This window comes from Salmo trutta, chromosome 24, assembly GCF_901001165.1.
Source record: "Salmo trutta chromosome 24, fSalTru1.1, whole genome shotgun sequence".
Classification (NCBI taxonomy): Eukaryota; Metazoa; Chordata; class Actinopteri; order Salmoniformes; family Salmonidae; genus Salmo; species Salmo trutta.
In genome coordinates this window covers 16,761,573-16,778,768 of record NC_042980.1, presented here as the reverse complement: position 1 = coordinate 16,778,768, position 17,196 = coordinate 16,761,573, and the positions used below count along the sequence as shown (strand labels likewise).

Here is a 17,196-nt window from a genome sequence, read left to right as displayed (position 1 = left end):
TCTGCCACTAGGGGCTTGCAACATTTATTTCACTTCACTAATTTGTAGTTGCTGAATGCCTGGGACATTAGACCCTGGAATCTGGCTATTTACTGTACTTCCAAGATGGTGTACAAACCATCCAAGCTGACATGATGATGTTTGTGTTTCGCTGGACTGCAGTGCTTACACACAGAGGATCTGGTGCAGATAATTGGGGTGAATCACTGATTATTAGAGAAAGAGCAACATGACATCGCCACACTTTAGTCATGGCTCAGCCCCTGGGAAGACTGAGTGTACTTTCTGTTTGCACCCATTGCACTGTCCGTTTATGAGTTTGTTCATGTCAGCGAGTGTCAGTGTGTGTGTGTGTGTGTGTGTGTGTGTGTGTGTGTGTGTGTGTGTGTGTGTGTGGCCCGGGTTTGTGTGTGTGTGTTAGCAGATCAGGTGATGGATGAACATGCTAATGTCTGTTTTGTTTTAATAAGGTAAATATGATTATATGCCTGTTTGTAAGTCTGTTTACTAAATGTTCTTGTGTGCGAGGGCAAGGGAGTGTGTGTGGTTAGTGGGGTGGAAACATGGGAGCAGCTGTTCCCGTTTGGGATAAAACAAATGAGTGACTAATCTCTTATTCCTGATATTATTTGATTACCTCTCTAGTTCAGAACAACCCTGTCTTGCATACAGTACACTGACAACACCTCATCCACTCTTAGGGTTTAGAGTGCAACAATCTCACTGTTGGATACATACAAATGTGGGATCATAATTTGACCTATGTTGTCACAGCAAAATAATCCTGCAGCAAAAGGATTTTACATTTTAGTCCATAATGTTGCTTGATGGGTGGTTAGGCTATTAGCAGGCCAAAAGTAGGCTTCACGAAAAGTGCAATAACGTTAATATAAGTGTGTGTTAGTGTGGGTTTTCAGTGAGATTATGTAAATCACAAAGCTCATCTGCATTTCCTGCGGTGCTACAAAATTCTCAGCAACAAAAGAGTGATCAAATGAATATGCTACATCTGCATGACCACCACTACAGTCACATTTTTGCTTAAGTAATTAAAACACACAGCAAAATTCTGAATGAGATGCATGTTCTAACAGAACCCGGAGATATGAGAGGACTAAGGAAGGACTAAGAAAGGAGGACTAAGCATAACAGAAGTTTAATAAGTGAGCATTGTGTTGTCTAACAATCTTTCCTCATCTCATGCATGTTTGACCTACAGGCTCTGAACGGCTTCATCCTGGTGGTCACTAATGATGGGACCATTTTTTACTCCTCTCACACCATCCAGGATTACCTGGGCTTCCACCAGGTACCGTACAGATTGTCCCCCCTCCCTTTCCGTAGCCCAGTGAAGGTTATATCCCTAAAACATGACCAGGTTGTTCTGAGCCTCAGCTTATTCATAATGGACAAGCAGGCATCTGGTGAGGCAGCTTGATCATCTTTGTGGTCTTGACTGAATAATAGCATTCATTCTACAGCTGGGTAACCCCAGTGCCGCATTGGCATGCATGTTTGCAAACGTTAACGCATAATCCTCCATCGACACCTGGTTATCTCTGATCGAGGTTTTGATCATTAATTACATGCAATACGGACATCCAATGTTACCCTGTAGAATTGTAGAGATTTTCTGTGTAGAGACAGTTGCCTATAGATGCTATGGTCTTGCAAAATAGATTTTATCTCAATGAGACTAACCTGTATAAACCTGGTTAAATGAACATAATGTTAATTGGCGTTATGGTTGTGGTTTGGGGTTGGGGGTTGCGTGCGGTGTCTGCTGCGATTTGTCGGGGGCCGTTGTCTGGGCTGTGGCCCCTGCCTTCTCAGTGTGTAGTCTGATTCTGCTCAGCAGGTCCACAGAGAGAAACTGGGAGAGACCAGTCTATTAATAGCATGACCTTTAGTGGAAAGAAACCACCAGCCATGGTAGTGGGCAGTGGGCGGCAGCACTAGGCAGCACGACAGCGCCACAGACGCTGAAGAGATGGATGGGAGGATGGAGGGATACTAGAGGCACAAAGGATTGAAACAATTCTCACACATTATGCAGTCTACTGTATGAAATTCAGACCGTGGAGAAGTTCAGTACACACTGAGACATTGGGAATTCAACACACTCTTGGAGATACAGTATATCTCAGACTCTTTCACTATAGCAATGTTCCCATAACATCACTCCTTCAGTTTAGCTGTATAGTGTCCGAAGTTCCCTCAATGTAATTTGCATAAGGATGCCCTCAATAATGTAGATTTTGCGTGTGTCTGTATTGTGCATGCTTTTCATAATCTTTGTTTTAACTGTCTTTATATTATGTATATTTCCAAAACCTCTATATAATCTACCAATCTTTGTCTCCCTACCCCCTCCTTCCTTCCTTCTCTCACTCCCTCTCCCTCCTGCCTCTCTCTCCTTCCACAGACTGATGTTATGCACCAGAGTGTGTATGAGTTGGTTCATACTGAGGACCAGCAGGAGCTGAGGAGTAACCTCCACTGGGCCCTCAACCCACCTGACATCGTGGCCCCTGTGACCCCACTGGGAGAGACCCCCTCAGGTGATCTCGTGCCTCAATGTTAGACCCTGAAACACCACTTCCATCTATGAAACCATTTTTAGGGATATTCAAACAGAAATTAATGCAGAACTTTTGGTAGAATTTCCTATGAATACACTCTTCATAATGCATTACAAATGCCGTTATAATACCTTGTAAACATCTATAACTAATAACTGCTCATAAACATCTAAAACCTTCGAGCACGGGTTCTCAATCCTTGTTGCACATTTTTTTTAGAGAAAGGCTCAGGCCTCTGCACCGAACTACCTCTCCACTAGGGGTAGTGTTGCAAGGTTTTCCTTCTGGTAGAGAGGAAGCTGTCACATGGCGTGCTAAGACTACATTAGCCTCTCGGGCTAATTACATAAGTGTATTTTCAACAGAGCTGGGAGAAGAGGACCACAGTCGGGTCAATAATTACTCCAGAGAGAGACCACACACAGAACAGAACAGAACAAAAGCAGCACAGTTAGCAGTTACAATGTGCTGAGAGATATTGAATAAGGCTTGGTTTAAAATGTCATCATGACACACATCCCTCAGCAGACACCCTAGCCAGACACCTCACATCAGCTATTCTTCCGAGCCCAACCATTCATGTCAACACTCAGTTAACAATGTTGTTACTCATTTTTAGCTTTTTGTGTTGATGAATTCCTTTACGAACATAAAAATAATTATTATTTAATGAGATGAATAAGCAGTTTTATCAGTGATTACCTCAACTGTTTTAGAGAAGTGGCACAGATTTGTTCTGTTTCAACTGTATGACTGAACTGTATACTGTAATCTTGAGGATCATTTCCAAGTATAGTGAAATAGGTGGTTAGATGATTTTGATGGTAAAACCTGGTCTGAACATGTCATATCTTCTGACCCACAGATGCGGAGCCGGACAGCAGCACTACTGCCACTGTGACCTATAACCCTGAGCAGCTCCCCCCAGAGAACTCCTCCTTCCTGGAGAGGAACTTTGTGTGTCGCTTCCGCTGCCTCCTGGACAATTCCTCTGGCTTCCTGGTAGGTGTTATTGACACCCCAGCCATCAACCCGACCAAAAACCCCTCACCCCAACCAAATGCCTTCAATCCCCGAATAGTGTGTGTCTAACAGTCTTTTAGGCTCACCCAGAGTCAAGCTCACATTGAGTTAGTGTGACATGGTAATACATTGCAATGCAATTTTGATGGATTAACATGGACATCAGATTCAATTAAACATATTGTCAGATGGGCTTTGGACAGAGAATCAAACACACGGACAAACGAAGACGAAAATATACATAATGTCTTAAACAAATGTCTGCATTCTCCCAACCTGCCAGGCCCTAAGTCTGCAGGGCAGGCTGAAGTTCCTGCATGGTCAGAACCAGCGCCAGGATAACGGGGGCAAGGCGCCCCCCCAGCTGGCCCTGTTTGCCATCGCTACGCCCCTCCAACCCCCCTCCATCCTGGAGATCAGGACCAAGAACATGATCTTCAGAACCAAACACAAGCTGGACTTCACCCCCATGGCATGTGACGCAAAGTATGCTCACTTTGACTTGCTCATTATCATGCTGATGTTATAGCAGTTGCAATTATTGAAATACATTTACATCTTACCCAGAGCGTACATTTTCGTACTGGTTTCCTGTGGGAGTCAAACCCACAATCCTGGCGTTGCAAGCGCCCTGCTCTACCAACTGAGCCACATGGGACCAATAACTGGACTGATGTACAATAGTACTGAATAGACTGTCATTTGTCACAGTCATAATGCTATTGTAATGTAGCACTTGTTATCATATGAAGTGAAATCATGTTTATTGACATTATCCTTTGTCTTTTTGCAGGGGGAAAATTGTGCTTGGGTATACTGAAGCTGAACTTCGGGTGCGAGGTTCCGGCTATCAGTTTATCCATGCAGCGGATATGTTGTACTGCGCTGAGAACCATGTCCGAAGTAAGCCTCACGTCTATTATGTCTACCTATCATCAGGTTACTTAGGGGTTCAAGCTTTGAAAAAATACAAACATGGGAGTATTTATTTGGATTAGGTTGAATTGGTTCTGTCCTCAAACATCAGTGAGGTCGAGTCTGACCAGGTCAAAAATGGTGGTCACAGAGTTCGGACAGCTTTCCCAAGTAATCCCAGTAGATTACGGAGCAGATTGAGCAAAGCCGCAGAGCCGATAGGATAGGCCCACAAATCCACTACATGAGCAGAGTACCAGCAATGATCCATATACAGTGCCTTCAGAACGTATTCACACCCCTTTTCCACATTCTGTTCTGTTACAAACTGGGATAAAATCTATTTAATTGTAATTTTTTGTCAACGATCTACACAAAATACTCTGTAATGTCAGTGGAAGAAAAAAAGTATAAGTATTCAACCTCATAAGACAATACATATTATAATCACCTTTGACAGTCTTTCTGGGTAAGTCTCTAAGAGCTTAGCACACCTAGACAGTACAATATTAGCACATTATTCTTTTTAAAATTCTTCAAGCTCTGTCAAGTTGGTTGTTTATCATTGCTAGACAGCCATTTACAAGTCTTGCCATAGATTTTCAAGACGATTTAAGTCAAAACTGTAACTAGGCCACTCAGGAACATTCAATGTCATCTTGTTAAGCAACTCCAGTTTATATTTGGCCTTGTGTTTTGGGTTATTGTCCTGCTGAAAGGTGAATGTGTCTCCCAGTGTCTGTTGGAAAGCAGACTGAACTAGGTTTTCCTCTAGGATTTTGCCTGTGCTTAGCCTTATTCTGTTTCTTTTTATTTAAAAAAAACTCCCTTGTCCTTGTTGATGACAAGCATACCCATAACACGATGCAGCCACCACCATGCTTGAAAATATAAAGAGTAGTACTCAGTGATGTTCTGTGTTGGATTTGCCCCAAGCATAACATTTTGTATTCAGAACATAAAGTACATTTCTTTGCCAAATTTTTTGCAGTTTTCTTTAGTGCCTTATTGCCAACAGGTTGCTTTATTTTTATTCTGTACAAGCTTCCTTCTTTTCACTCTGTCAATTAGATTAGTATTGTGTAGTAACTACAATGTTGTTAATCCATCCTCAATTTTCTCCTATCACAGCCATTCAACTCTGTAACTGTTTTAAACTCACCATTGGCCTCATCGTGAAATTCCTGAGCGGTTTCCTTCCTCTCCGGCAACTACGTTAGGAAGGATGCCTGTATCTTTGTAGTGACTGGGTGTATTGATAAATAATCCAAAGTGTAATTAATAACTTCACCATGCTCAAAAGGTTAATCAGTGTCTGCTTTTTTTTTACCCATCTACCAATAGGTACCCTTCTTTGCGAGGCATTGGAAAACCTCCCTGGTCTTTGTGGTTGAATCTGTGTTTGAAATTCACTGCTCGACTGAGGGACCTTACAGACAATTGTATGTGTCGGGTACAGAGATTAGGTAGTCATTCAAATTATTTTAAAAACTATTATTGCACACAGAGTGAGTCCATGCAAATTATTAGGTGACTTGTTAAGCATATTTTTACTCCTGAACTTATTTAGGCTTGCCATAACAAAGGGGTTGAATACTTATTGACATTTCAGCTTTGCATTTTTTATTAATTTGTAAACATTTCTAAAAATGTCCTAATTTACATTGTGTGGTTTTGTGTGTAGGCCAGTGACACAAAATCAAAATGTAATCCATTTTAAAATCAGGCTGTAACACAACAAAATGTGGAAAAAGTCAAGGGGTGTGAAACATTTCTGAAGGCACTATAGCTACCAACACAGCCCCACAATTACGTAGAAATATTACAGGGACTACCTAGCTTATCTAGCTACCTACTCTGCCTTCACATTGGAATTTTTCCTAGATTAGTTTCTTAAACAAATAAATCTACCAACCATTGCTCCTTGCTAGAGCACAATCTTAAGGCAACGATAGCTAGCTAGATATGTATTTAGAATCATTAAGTAGAACAGAAGTAGTACTCTACCCATTGTCACTTCTGCAGAGTACTGTAGTTTTGACAAAATGTACTACTTACCATGTGTAAGCCTCACTCTAAAAGACTGTGTCCTGTGGATTCAGTGATGAAGACAGGAGAGAGCGGTCTGACCGTGTTCAGACTCCTCACCAAGGACAACTGCTGGAAGTGGGTCCAGGCCAACGCCAGGCTGGTCTACAAGAACGGCAAACCAGACTACATCATCGCCACGCAGAGGCCTCTGATGTACGTGAACTCCTCTGGGCCCTGTCACATCCAGTCCCAAATACATACACTGTTTGGGAACAGTAGTTTTTCCTTGTCAGTTCATATGGCCAGGAAATATTCACGGTCCTAATAGCTATAGGGACACAGTTATGGCATAGTTATGTTTTTCTAATGTGACGAGAACACCAGACAACACAGATGGAGGAAGGGATTATCGTGTGTGTATGATCTCAGTGAGACCATTTTCAGATCAGTTTCCATGCATGACACAAACATGTGTCAATACAGTAACACGCTGTTTTAACAGTGGTGAATTCCGACCATGACAATCTCACAGGTGTTGTTTATTTTCTGTCCATCTAGGGAGGAGGAAGGAGGCGAGCACCTGTGTAAACGATCCATGCACCTCCCCTTCACCTTCGCGACGGGAGAGGCCCTGCTCTACCAGTCTAACCACCCAATTGCACGCTTCAACGACGGTGCCCAGGGCTCTGAGAATAGCGTCAGCAAGTCCAAGAAGGGACGGACTGACAGGGTCTCCAGGGATGGCCTGGACCCAGGCTCCCTCTTGGGGGTGCTGATGAGTCAGGATAAGTCTGTGTACGTCTGCCAGCCAGCCCTGGAGCCCAAGCTGTCCTTCCACAGCAGTCTGTTTGGGGACCGGGTCGGCCTCTCTGACTCCGACCCCACTGCTTTGCTCCAGGGCTGGGATGAGTCATCCAATGGTGTAGTGGGTCCGGGTCTTCCAGAGCCGGCGTCAAGCTTTGATCCACTGCTGGTGACCCTAGACTCCCTGTCCCTGGAGGGTCAGGGGGGTGTGGTGGACGGGGAAGGGGACAGAGGCAACGGGGAGGCCTGTTCCAATGGGGAGCTTTTTGGGGCTCTAGAGGGCCTGGGGCTGAGCGCCGAGGACCTGGAGCTGCTGCTGCTGGACGAAAGGATGATCCAGGTGGAGATGGACCCTGAGCGGGTTCCTACCCTAGATGACCTGCTGACCAACGACGAAATCCTCTCCTACATCCACGACTCCCTGGAGGCAAAGACAGACGCGGCAGAGGACGGGGGCCAGGTGCCCTCCACTCGCCCAGCTACAACTGCCCCAATAACGACGACAACAACAAAAAAGGCACCTGTTGAAAGTAATCCCACTTCTGCCACCAATGTGCACTCTCAATACCTTCCCCATAAGTCTCCCGTAGTGGGGCAGGCACCCATAGTTCAGCTCTCCCAGAAGATGCAGCAGTACCTCAGCATGCGGCCAGGGATGGCGGTCCAAGACTGGGCCCAGCATAACAACCAAATGCCCCATCCCGTGGTGCATGGACTCCAGGGGCAGAGTCAGCCCATACACAATGGACAATGGACATCCCAGCACATTCTAGCCAGTACAGGGGTCCCGGTTGACCACTGTCACACCCCCCAGTCTCTGTTCAATGGAAAGGCGTCAGAGCCGGATGGGGATCTTCACCGGCGGCAAGCCGACCAGCACCAACACTACCTCCAGCAGCATCAACAGCAGGACATGGTCCCGAGCCAGCTCCCTCTGTGCCATGCCAAACAGCCGGACGCCAATCTCAACGGAGTGTATGGCATTCCAAACACACACACAGAGCATCACCCAGCTGGTAAACAGCAGTGGCAGGATTACAGCTACAGCCAACTTGGGGAAACCACCCTGAACAGCAACCCCTGCCTCAGCAATGGCCACATACCCCCCGTCACACACACCACCGTAGACGCTTGTATGGATTTCACTATGGCTGATAATCCCGGCATGGATTATATCATCAACGAATGCTCGTATGGGGGGAACGAGGAGCACCAGGGGACAGAGGCCGCCATTTCATCCTACCAGAGGATGAACCACAAGCAGCAGCAGGAGCAGCTGCAGCAGGAGCAGCTGCAGCAGGAGCAGCTGCAGCAGGAGCAGCTGCCCCCTCCCTTGGCTCAGGTGCTGTCCAGCCTCTCGCAGTGCCCTCCGCCAAACGCTACCCTGGAGCAGATCCTGGGGGTTGAACAGTCCTACAGACAGCTGCCCTCACTGGAGGCCTATGGCATGGTGACCTCTGACATCCCTCACAACTCCAACCACAGTAAGGTGAGACCACAGTGATTATATATTCATATATTCTAATTCTATTCCTTTGGGTGAGAGCACCTGACAGTGGCATTGGAGTTGATGGTAGGGCTAGGGATGGAAATGAGTTACATTTAGGGTTAAGGTTAGGTTATGGCTTTTTTTACTGTGAATGGTAGGGTTAAGGTTAGGGTTATGGGTCTCCTAATTGAATATGCACTGCACAAGAGCTAGATGATTTGCATAAGGGTTCATCAGTTTTTACATCTCTTCCCCAACCTTCATATTGATTTGAAGACCAATGCATGATCCAGCAGAGGCTTTAGCTGGGACAATGGTCCCTAACACAGGGCCTCAGAAGCCATGAAAGCTGGACAATGGTAGACAAAGTTCTGATTCATCCCCTAGTTGCTTTGCATTTTTTATTTTCAAGTCAAATCAAATTGTATTTCTCACACACGCCAAATACAACAGGTTTAGACCTTGCAGTGAAATGCTTACTTACAAGCCCTTAACCAACAATGCTTTAATTAAGAAGTTAAGAAACAAAAAGTGTTAAGTAAAAAATAGATACGTAAAACACAGAAAATAAAAGTAACAAATAATTAAACAGCAGCAGTAAAATAACAAGGAAGGCTATATACAGGGGGTACCGGTACAGAGTCAATGTGCGGGGACACCGGTTAGTTGAGGTAATTGAGGTAATATGTACATGTAGGTAGAGTTAAAGTGACTATGCATAGATAATAAACAGAGAGTAGCAGCAGCGTAAAAGAGCGGTCTGGGTAGCCCTTTGATTAGCTGTTCAGGAGTCTTATGGCTTGGGGATAGAACCTGTTAAGAAGTCTTTTGGACCTAGACTTGTCACTCCGGTACCGCTTGCCGTGTGGTAGCAGAGAGAACAGTCAATGACTAGGGTGGCAATTTTTTAGGGCCTTCCTCTGACACCACCTAATATAGAGGTCCTGGATGGCAGGGAGCTTGGCCCCAGTGATGTGCTGGGCTGTACGCACTACCCTCTGTAGCACCTTGCGGTCGGAGGCCGAGCAGTTGCCATACCAGGCAGTGATGCAACCAACCATTCAGGATGCTCTCGATGATGCAGCTGTAGAACCTTTTGAGGATCTGAGGATTCATGCCAAATCTTTTCAGTCTCCTGAGGGGGAATAGGCTTTGTTGTGCGCTCTTGTAAACAACAGCTGGTGCACTGATCATAATCATAATGGAGAGTTTATTGTTAAATAATCATAAAGAAGTGGGGACAAAATAATGATCTTCTTGTTGACGAGAGTGAGGAGGAGTGAAAGTAGGAATCTGTCAAGGAACAGTTACCACCACCCATTTTGTGCCACTTGTTCTGTGTGTATGTTCAGGGTCACCAGTATGAATCTAAGATAAAAGGCCTTCTGGCCAGCCTGAGTTGTTTTCCTTTTTTTCCTGACCTACGAATTTGCTCTGCTACTGTACCATTACCTAATAAAGACACACAGAGGTTCAGGCAAAGAGGGGGTGGGGATAGAGGCCAGCGGCAGGCTTTCAGTGATGCCTGTAGAAAAATCCAGTCAGCATTTTCAGTTCAAAGTGGATTGTCCTATTGTTTCTGATGGACAGAGAGTGGATACATTTGGAGCATTCATAACAGGGCCTATTGGGACATTGACTCTAGTTGGCATAGTACATCCGTCCAGTGCAACAACATGAAAGAGACATACATACTGTAGGTTATCCTAAGCTGCACTCTCTAATGCCCTACTGACCCCCTGGAACTGCAATTCAGACCGTGCATTGAATTAATGGAGACTTTTTAAAGGGAACTGACAAGTATGTGATCCCAGATTTGAGGCAAATTAGTCGGAAGTGACAGTGATTATCCATAGTTCACACCAGGACAATTGTAATTCACGGCCACAATGTGTTTAGATAAATCATTACGATCACGATTAATTCAAGAATAACTTCAAGAATGAATACTGCGAATCACAATCTGGGTAAGGTAAAAATAATTTTTTAGATGTATGATTTTTGATGGTTTGATATTGAGAATGTATCTTTCAACAACTCTTGATTAAATCGCCAATACTTCTGACAATGCAGTCATAGATATGTCATGTGTTAGTCTGCTGATGGTAATCAACCATCAACGGTCATATACCATTCACAAGCTGACGTGCAGTTTCCCATCATTGTTTCCCTGTCTTCTTCTTCCTCTTTTCTTAGATGGAAAATGGCTGCATTTTTAACGGGACCTACTCAGGAGGCTGTGTTCTGCCCAATGGGAATGGTGTGGTGCCCTCTGTCAGCCAGCTCCCCTGCCCTGACACTTTATCCAGCCTCCCTGATGCCCAGTCCTCAGGCTTTTACCTCTGACTGGGGACCACCAGGGGACCAGTCAGACTGACTGAAGGAGGGTCACAACCACCCATCCTACCACTGGACCAGCCTTGTACTGTACAACTAGTTGATAACATGGATCAAAAACAAGACGTAGGCCTAAATGTTTTTGGTACTTTTTGTTTTGTTTGACGTTTTATAATGACATAATTATCATTTGAGTCCTTTGTTTATAATATGCTGTCAGAGCGCTAAAGTTGAGTTTTATTACGTTTTTTAAAAATAACACAGAGAAGTAAATGAGAGTCTTTTAACTGTTGTTTCTGTGTTTTTCATGTAAAAAAAGTATTCTCTTTTTCCTCCCATTTGAAGTACAGCATGGTAATTGGTAGTCATGGAGACACTACCTACCCCAGCATGTATAGATGCTAATGGCACCATCATCTTTATGATTTGTGACACATGACATCATCACCAGTGTTACGAGTTGTCATACAACAGGAATGTAACTTTCAAATGCAAAGGTCAATGCTCATGAATTGTCTTAGAAAATGAGATACGTGATGTCAAGTAAAAAATACAAAAAAGCTTTAGAATATCTGAATTTGGTCTAGAATATCCTGCACTTTATTTCAACCACCCACTGATGCTGATATGGAAGTCGGTCGGGGATACCAGAGTTATTTAGGTCCATTTTTATTTTTTATTTTTACGTTTTAATATTTAAGGTGGCTGTTACTGATGTATGTTGGGGAATCTGTGACAATAATTGTCTTTTTTTGTAAAAACAAATGGTATTATATTTCAGGTGATGTCCTCACAGGCACATACACTTCTGTACAATTATCATAATAATATTTATTTCACTTGAATTATCCTTCTGATGTTGTCATTGACATCTTGTACCTCTGGGTGAGTGCTTGTCCAATACTAAAGTCAACTGTGACCGAACTAGCAGAAGACACTCATTTGACCTCAGTATTTATTTATTTGACAACAATTAAGTTTTCATCAATTGTCATTCATGTCCTCTAACATACAATGCATTAGAGGGTAACATCTTGGTGAGAGAGGAAGTATATTGTCAGAATCTAGATGTTTCCAACAACTATTCCGGTCTTAAGATGATGGTCTAATGACAGTTCACTGACAGATTTGGAAACACTGAAAAACCAAACGTGAGTATTATAAGGTCTCTTCTGGAAGGATACAATTTTGAATGTTTTATGCAAATAGTAAATGATTGGGAAGTAAAGCTGAATAAAATGATGTCATCATGAAGATGCTGAAAAGCGATTTCCTTGTGGTTGTTACAAAAATGATTGTCATTATCATTGTTATTATTATGAGTTTTAAGTTGAAATGTGATACAAGTGGTTACATGTTTTCAGAATCAAATTGGTTTCTTTCCCCTTTCTTGTTTTACTATGAAAATGTTTGATATATTTAATATGATTGATGCGACCTATTAACAATGTGATAAAAAAAATGGTACATTAAAACAAACAATGGTTTGGAGAAATACAGGTATGTAATTAGGTTCTGTGTCATTTCACTTGTTTTAAGCACTATTTTTAAAACACACTGCTGCTTGAACTCTTGTCTTGATTCCGTTTTGATTGTACATATACTGTACTTACTCTCATGTCACTCTTCTGAAATTACAAAATTGTGCCATACTACTGACACTCAAGGAATTTAATGTTTTGAGAATTTTATTTTGTCTTTTACGTAGTCACATTGAATTTACATGAACATGCTAACAGGAGCAGGTGCAGATGTTATAATGATAGAAAATGGATACATTTTTACCCATGTCCTTTGACTGCTTCTTTGAAATGTATCCCTTTGGTCCTTTGAAATAAAGGATTTCTGCAATCACATTGGAACTTGAATAATATTACTATTATTTGGCAAATGTGTTCAACTGAGATTTATCTTTAACAAGGCATTTTTTAAGTGTCTTTGGGTCCAACCACCGTGTCCAATGGAGAGTTAAATGAATAGCATGAATCACATCAGAGAGGGAGACTAAAATACAGGATCTCTTTATGATGGTTTGAACTTTGGCCCCGGCTTTACCGCAGCAGTACTTCAGAAATATTCACACATGCTTTAAAAGGGATGGCCTGTTCACTTTCCTCTCCTCCATACGGATACATATTGCTTCTATGGCTAGACTGCTCTCTCTCTCTGCTTCTTAATGGGATTTCAGAGTAGGCCACGGCTGCTTTTTTCATCATCATAGCCCAGGCCGAAAACCAGACATGGTAAGGCTGAGTAGAACCCTTTTTATTTCAGGAAGATGGCTCTAGTCCTCTTTAAGTATTTTGGTAAAATAAAAGTTTTGCTTTTGACATCACCGGCGTTGTGAAAAAAGCAGACTACTGTATTTGAGCTTGATGCTTTCTGTTGTATGTTTGTTTTATCTTTCTGTGCACAGTAGTCTCTATAGCCGTGGCTTGGCTGGGGCTTTTAAAAAGAGAAGAGATACATTTGGGCTAGCTGAGGAGGCTCCTGTCGGTGCTATTTCAGGAGTTTCTATAGCCCGTGGCTTGGCTGGGGCTTTTGAAAAGAGAAGAGATACATTTGGGTTAGCTGAGGAGGCTCCTGTCGGTGCTGTTTCAGCCTTAATAGTGGAGTGACCCAGACTGAGCAGCCTCGTCTCAGCCCACAGAGCTTACCGTAATGCTTTGTGACCTGCGGGCCGCCAGAGGGGAACGCAGGCCATGTGGGTTGAGAAGGGAAGAGGGAGAGGAGGGGAAGAGGAGGGAGGAGGAGCAGTCACAATATTGTGATGGTCCTTACACCATGGTTACGCTTCAGCAGGCTGTGTGTCCATCATACTCCTTCCCCCAGGTTAGTGACTGAGCAACAGAGATCATATAGGACTTATGCCCTAACCTTACATAATTCATAAGGAACAGCTTGTCTATACAAAATAAACAATGTGTACATTACAATATACATTTAGAGGCGGAAGCCACCTCTCTGTCACTTTCACCACGTAAAATTTGAAGCTCTCACGCTCTCTTAGGCTTAAGCTACTCAACAAACAGCAAACTTAAGGAACTCTTCGAAAAATGTTTAATAGTATTGGATGGTGTTACCCAAAGCAAAATGCTGACATCACCACTGTGCCATTGCAACTTTATAGTGCATAGCCTACAGATAATGCGAGGGAAAGTGACAAGGAAAAGGCCCATAATAAGAGCAGAGGGGTGCAGTGATTATAATCGATGCATCCTGTGGCTTTCTGACATATGGCCAAGGGAAACGTCCTCAATTTGTCTTATTTTTCATTTGAAAGGGGAAATGTTTCGGTTCTTTTAGGCATATGTCAACGAGAGGCAGAGTGGACGTCACTTTGAATCTGATGATGACTAGCTGAGGGGAGGGGGGTCTTTCCGCTCTCGACCTATAAGATACGAAACATTTAGACATGACCCATCTCATCCTATTTCGAAATAACAAGGCAAAAAAAGCAACCAACATGACCAAGTGTGCCCAAGGGACAATGTTATGGATATAATGCTCCATTTAGAGATATGATCTTTGTCAGGCTCGGCTGGCTAAAGAAAAACCAGATATATTGAGATAATGACCACCCAATTAGCCAGCTGTCCTGCAGACAGAGGGCCAGGGACGAGTGAATCATCACCCAAATACATCCTGTTCTGTTGTGTTCCCACTCACAACGGCTGAAGAGTGTCATTGTGGGATGTTTATTGGCATTGATTCCCAGCCGGAGAAAACGGGGGCCTACGTAGTTGGAGCATACGTCACAGTATAGTCTGTAGCCATACTACGCCACCTAGTGTTTAAAAGAGGGCTAGAACCTCTGTAGAAAGGAAGATTAAGACCAATGTAAAAAAAAGACTAAAGGCGCACAGATTCGATCTCTCCAATTCACCAGTTGACAGAGACCACACAAAGTTGCCAAGTGGTCAAGAGTTTCTTGATCTTCAGGTGAGGGTGGTTGAGGGAAGTGGGAAATAGTATTTTCTGAAATGAGCCGCTGGCCCTTTAAGAGTCGCCCCAAAATCAGGATATTCTGAAACCGGAACCTTGTGCTTTAAGAGTCCACTTCGGGTTGGGGAGAATGTTCTTATTGCGCAATCCTTATATTGTCCACAGTGTCCAATAGGATCTATACGTCCACACTAGCGGGTCAATTTCTCTGCCACCACTGAGCCTTCTTAGACAGGGAGACAGAAGTTGAGGCACCAGAAAGACCGTGAGAACATCCAAAGGACAATCTTGCAAGGCACAGAGTAATTTGGGGTGAATATGAATGTAGCCTACTCGCCTGTGATTTCACTCCCCTCTTATCACAGCACCTGTCCAGTCGCGATATAGCCTACTGCGCTCATTGACATCCAAAACATTGTGTAAAACAAGCAAGCTCCTCCAGAGATTAAAATGTTTAAAAACGATTAAAATCAATTGTCCATCAATGAATGTCCTACCCCATGAATGAGCTCCGAATTCCTCCGTTCTCCACACCGAGAACCTAGTACCAGAAATGCTGCCGGACTACCAACCAATGACAGCCAGGTGAGTCTATTGCAAAGAGGACACTCCAATCGTGGCCGGCGCCGCTTCATATTCTGCACAAGGGCAATAAGCGGATGAATCAGCCTTAGCTGTGTTTCATTTCGGACCTGGGGGAGATGCAACTCGGGAAAACACACACACAATTAATTTGCATGCACGCTGTCAATCGAATCAAAGAAAAAAAAATAAGCATGTGTTTGTTATGAAAACATGGTTCACACTTGAATGGGAAAAGAAAAAGAGTTTCAGTTGCACTCCACGATGGGTTGTCGTGCAGACCAACCTTACTGACCTGCAATATCGGGCAGGCATCACCCTTAGATTGGTCCTTGTGGACCTTCTTTGTTGGTCCTCTGTCCTCGACTCTCCTCGGCCCTATTGAGTAGGGTTTGTTTGATCCACCCTTTCAGGCACCTCTCCTGGAGGGTCAGGTTGAGACCTGGGTGCTGGCACCCTTTCAGGCATCTCTCCAGGAGGTTCCGTGGGTGCTGGCGTCTTCTGTGGTGCCAGCACCCACGGCACCAAAGGGTAAGGGCATGTTCTCAAATTATTCCTGTGAGTTGTCCGTTCTGGTCCTTCCTGTCCTTCAGGCCTAATTCTGTACATGGAGTCATCTGGGAATAAGGAGGCAACTATTACAAAGTGTTCTGGTCACCATCTTGGGGCCAACTTACCCTGAGCCCTCCAACTAAAGTTTCTCAGTGTATCTCTCTCTCTCCTGGGAGTAGAGGCAATACCTTGGCTCATCTGACACATCAGTATTTGTCTCTGTGTTGTCTTTGTTCTGCTTGTTTTGCTACAGTTTCATAGGCCCGTTGTAGCTTCTTGTGTTCCCCCTGGTCGGTAAGGTTGTCTCCATTACCATGTCCACTGGGAGACAGGCATGCCTGCCAAACATCACATATAAAGGAGACAGACTAGTGGTGTCATTTTGTAAGCATTTCACTGTAAGGTCTACACCTGTTGTATTTGGTGCATGTGACAAATACAATTTGATTTGATTTGATTAACACTGTTGTTATAAGCATGTGTCAGCTCAGGGAGTTTGTACACCCAGTGGGTCTGTTCTTCCTCCTCTAGTGAACTTGAAAGGGACAATAGGGTGTGGTTAAATGTTTCTACTGGCTCATTACCTTGTGGCCAGTAGGGTGTGGCTCCATACATCTTACTCAGTTCGGCAACAATGGCTGACTCAAAAGCTGCTCCTTATGCATATTACATAGCTCCCCGGTCTGAGTGAATGTGCTCAGGACATCCGAAGGGCTGTATTACATGCTGCCATAATGCCTTAACAGTGAAACTAGCAGTCTGGTTTCTGATGTCACTGGAGATTATTCAACAGACATTTACCATTGAATTAACTTGATAACATGTCATTGCAATATTTGTCTAACAGCCGGATTTTGGAAAGATGAATTATGACTTGGAGTGACCTGACTTGTCAAAATTATGACATTAGCTGGTCAAAATAATGACTGCAGTAAT

At 43.7% G+C, this 17,196-nt stretch overlaps 1 protein-coding gene across 2 annotated transcripts in view; it reads left to right on the top strand.

Moving 5' to 3' along the window:
* Window positions 1–13,037, top strand: part of LOC115160828 (aryl hydrocarbon receptor-like) — a 57,236-nt gene extending 44,199 nt beyond the window's left edge. For both annotated transcript variants that reach the window (XM_029711293.1, XM_029711292.1), the window contains exons 4-11: window positions 1,220–1,309; window positions 2,426–2,561; window positions 3,448–3,584; window positions 3,889–4,091; window positions 4,399–4,508; window positions 6,623–6,764; window positions 7,110–8,844; window positions 11,041–13,037. In XM_029711293.1, coding sequence (XP_029567153.1) covers window positions 1,220–1,309; window positions 2,426–2,561; window positions 3,448–3,584; window positions 3,889–4,091; window positions 4,399–4,508; window positions 6,623–6,764; window positions 7,110–8,844; window positions 11,041–11,190 — 2,703 coding nt within the window. In that variant the 3' untranslated portion in view covers window positions 11,191–13,037. The remainder of the gene's footprint in view (window positions 1–1,219; window positions 1,310–2,425; window positions 2,562–3,447; window positions 3,585–3,888; window positions 4,092–4,398; window positions 4,509–6,622; window positions 6,765–7,109; window positions 8,845–11,040) is intronic.
* The last annotated feature ends 4,159 nt before the right edge of the window (window positions 13,038–17,196 follow it).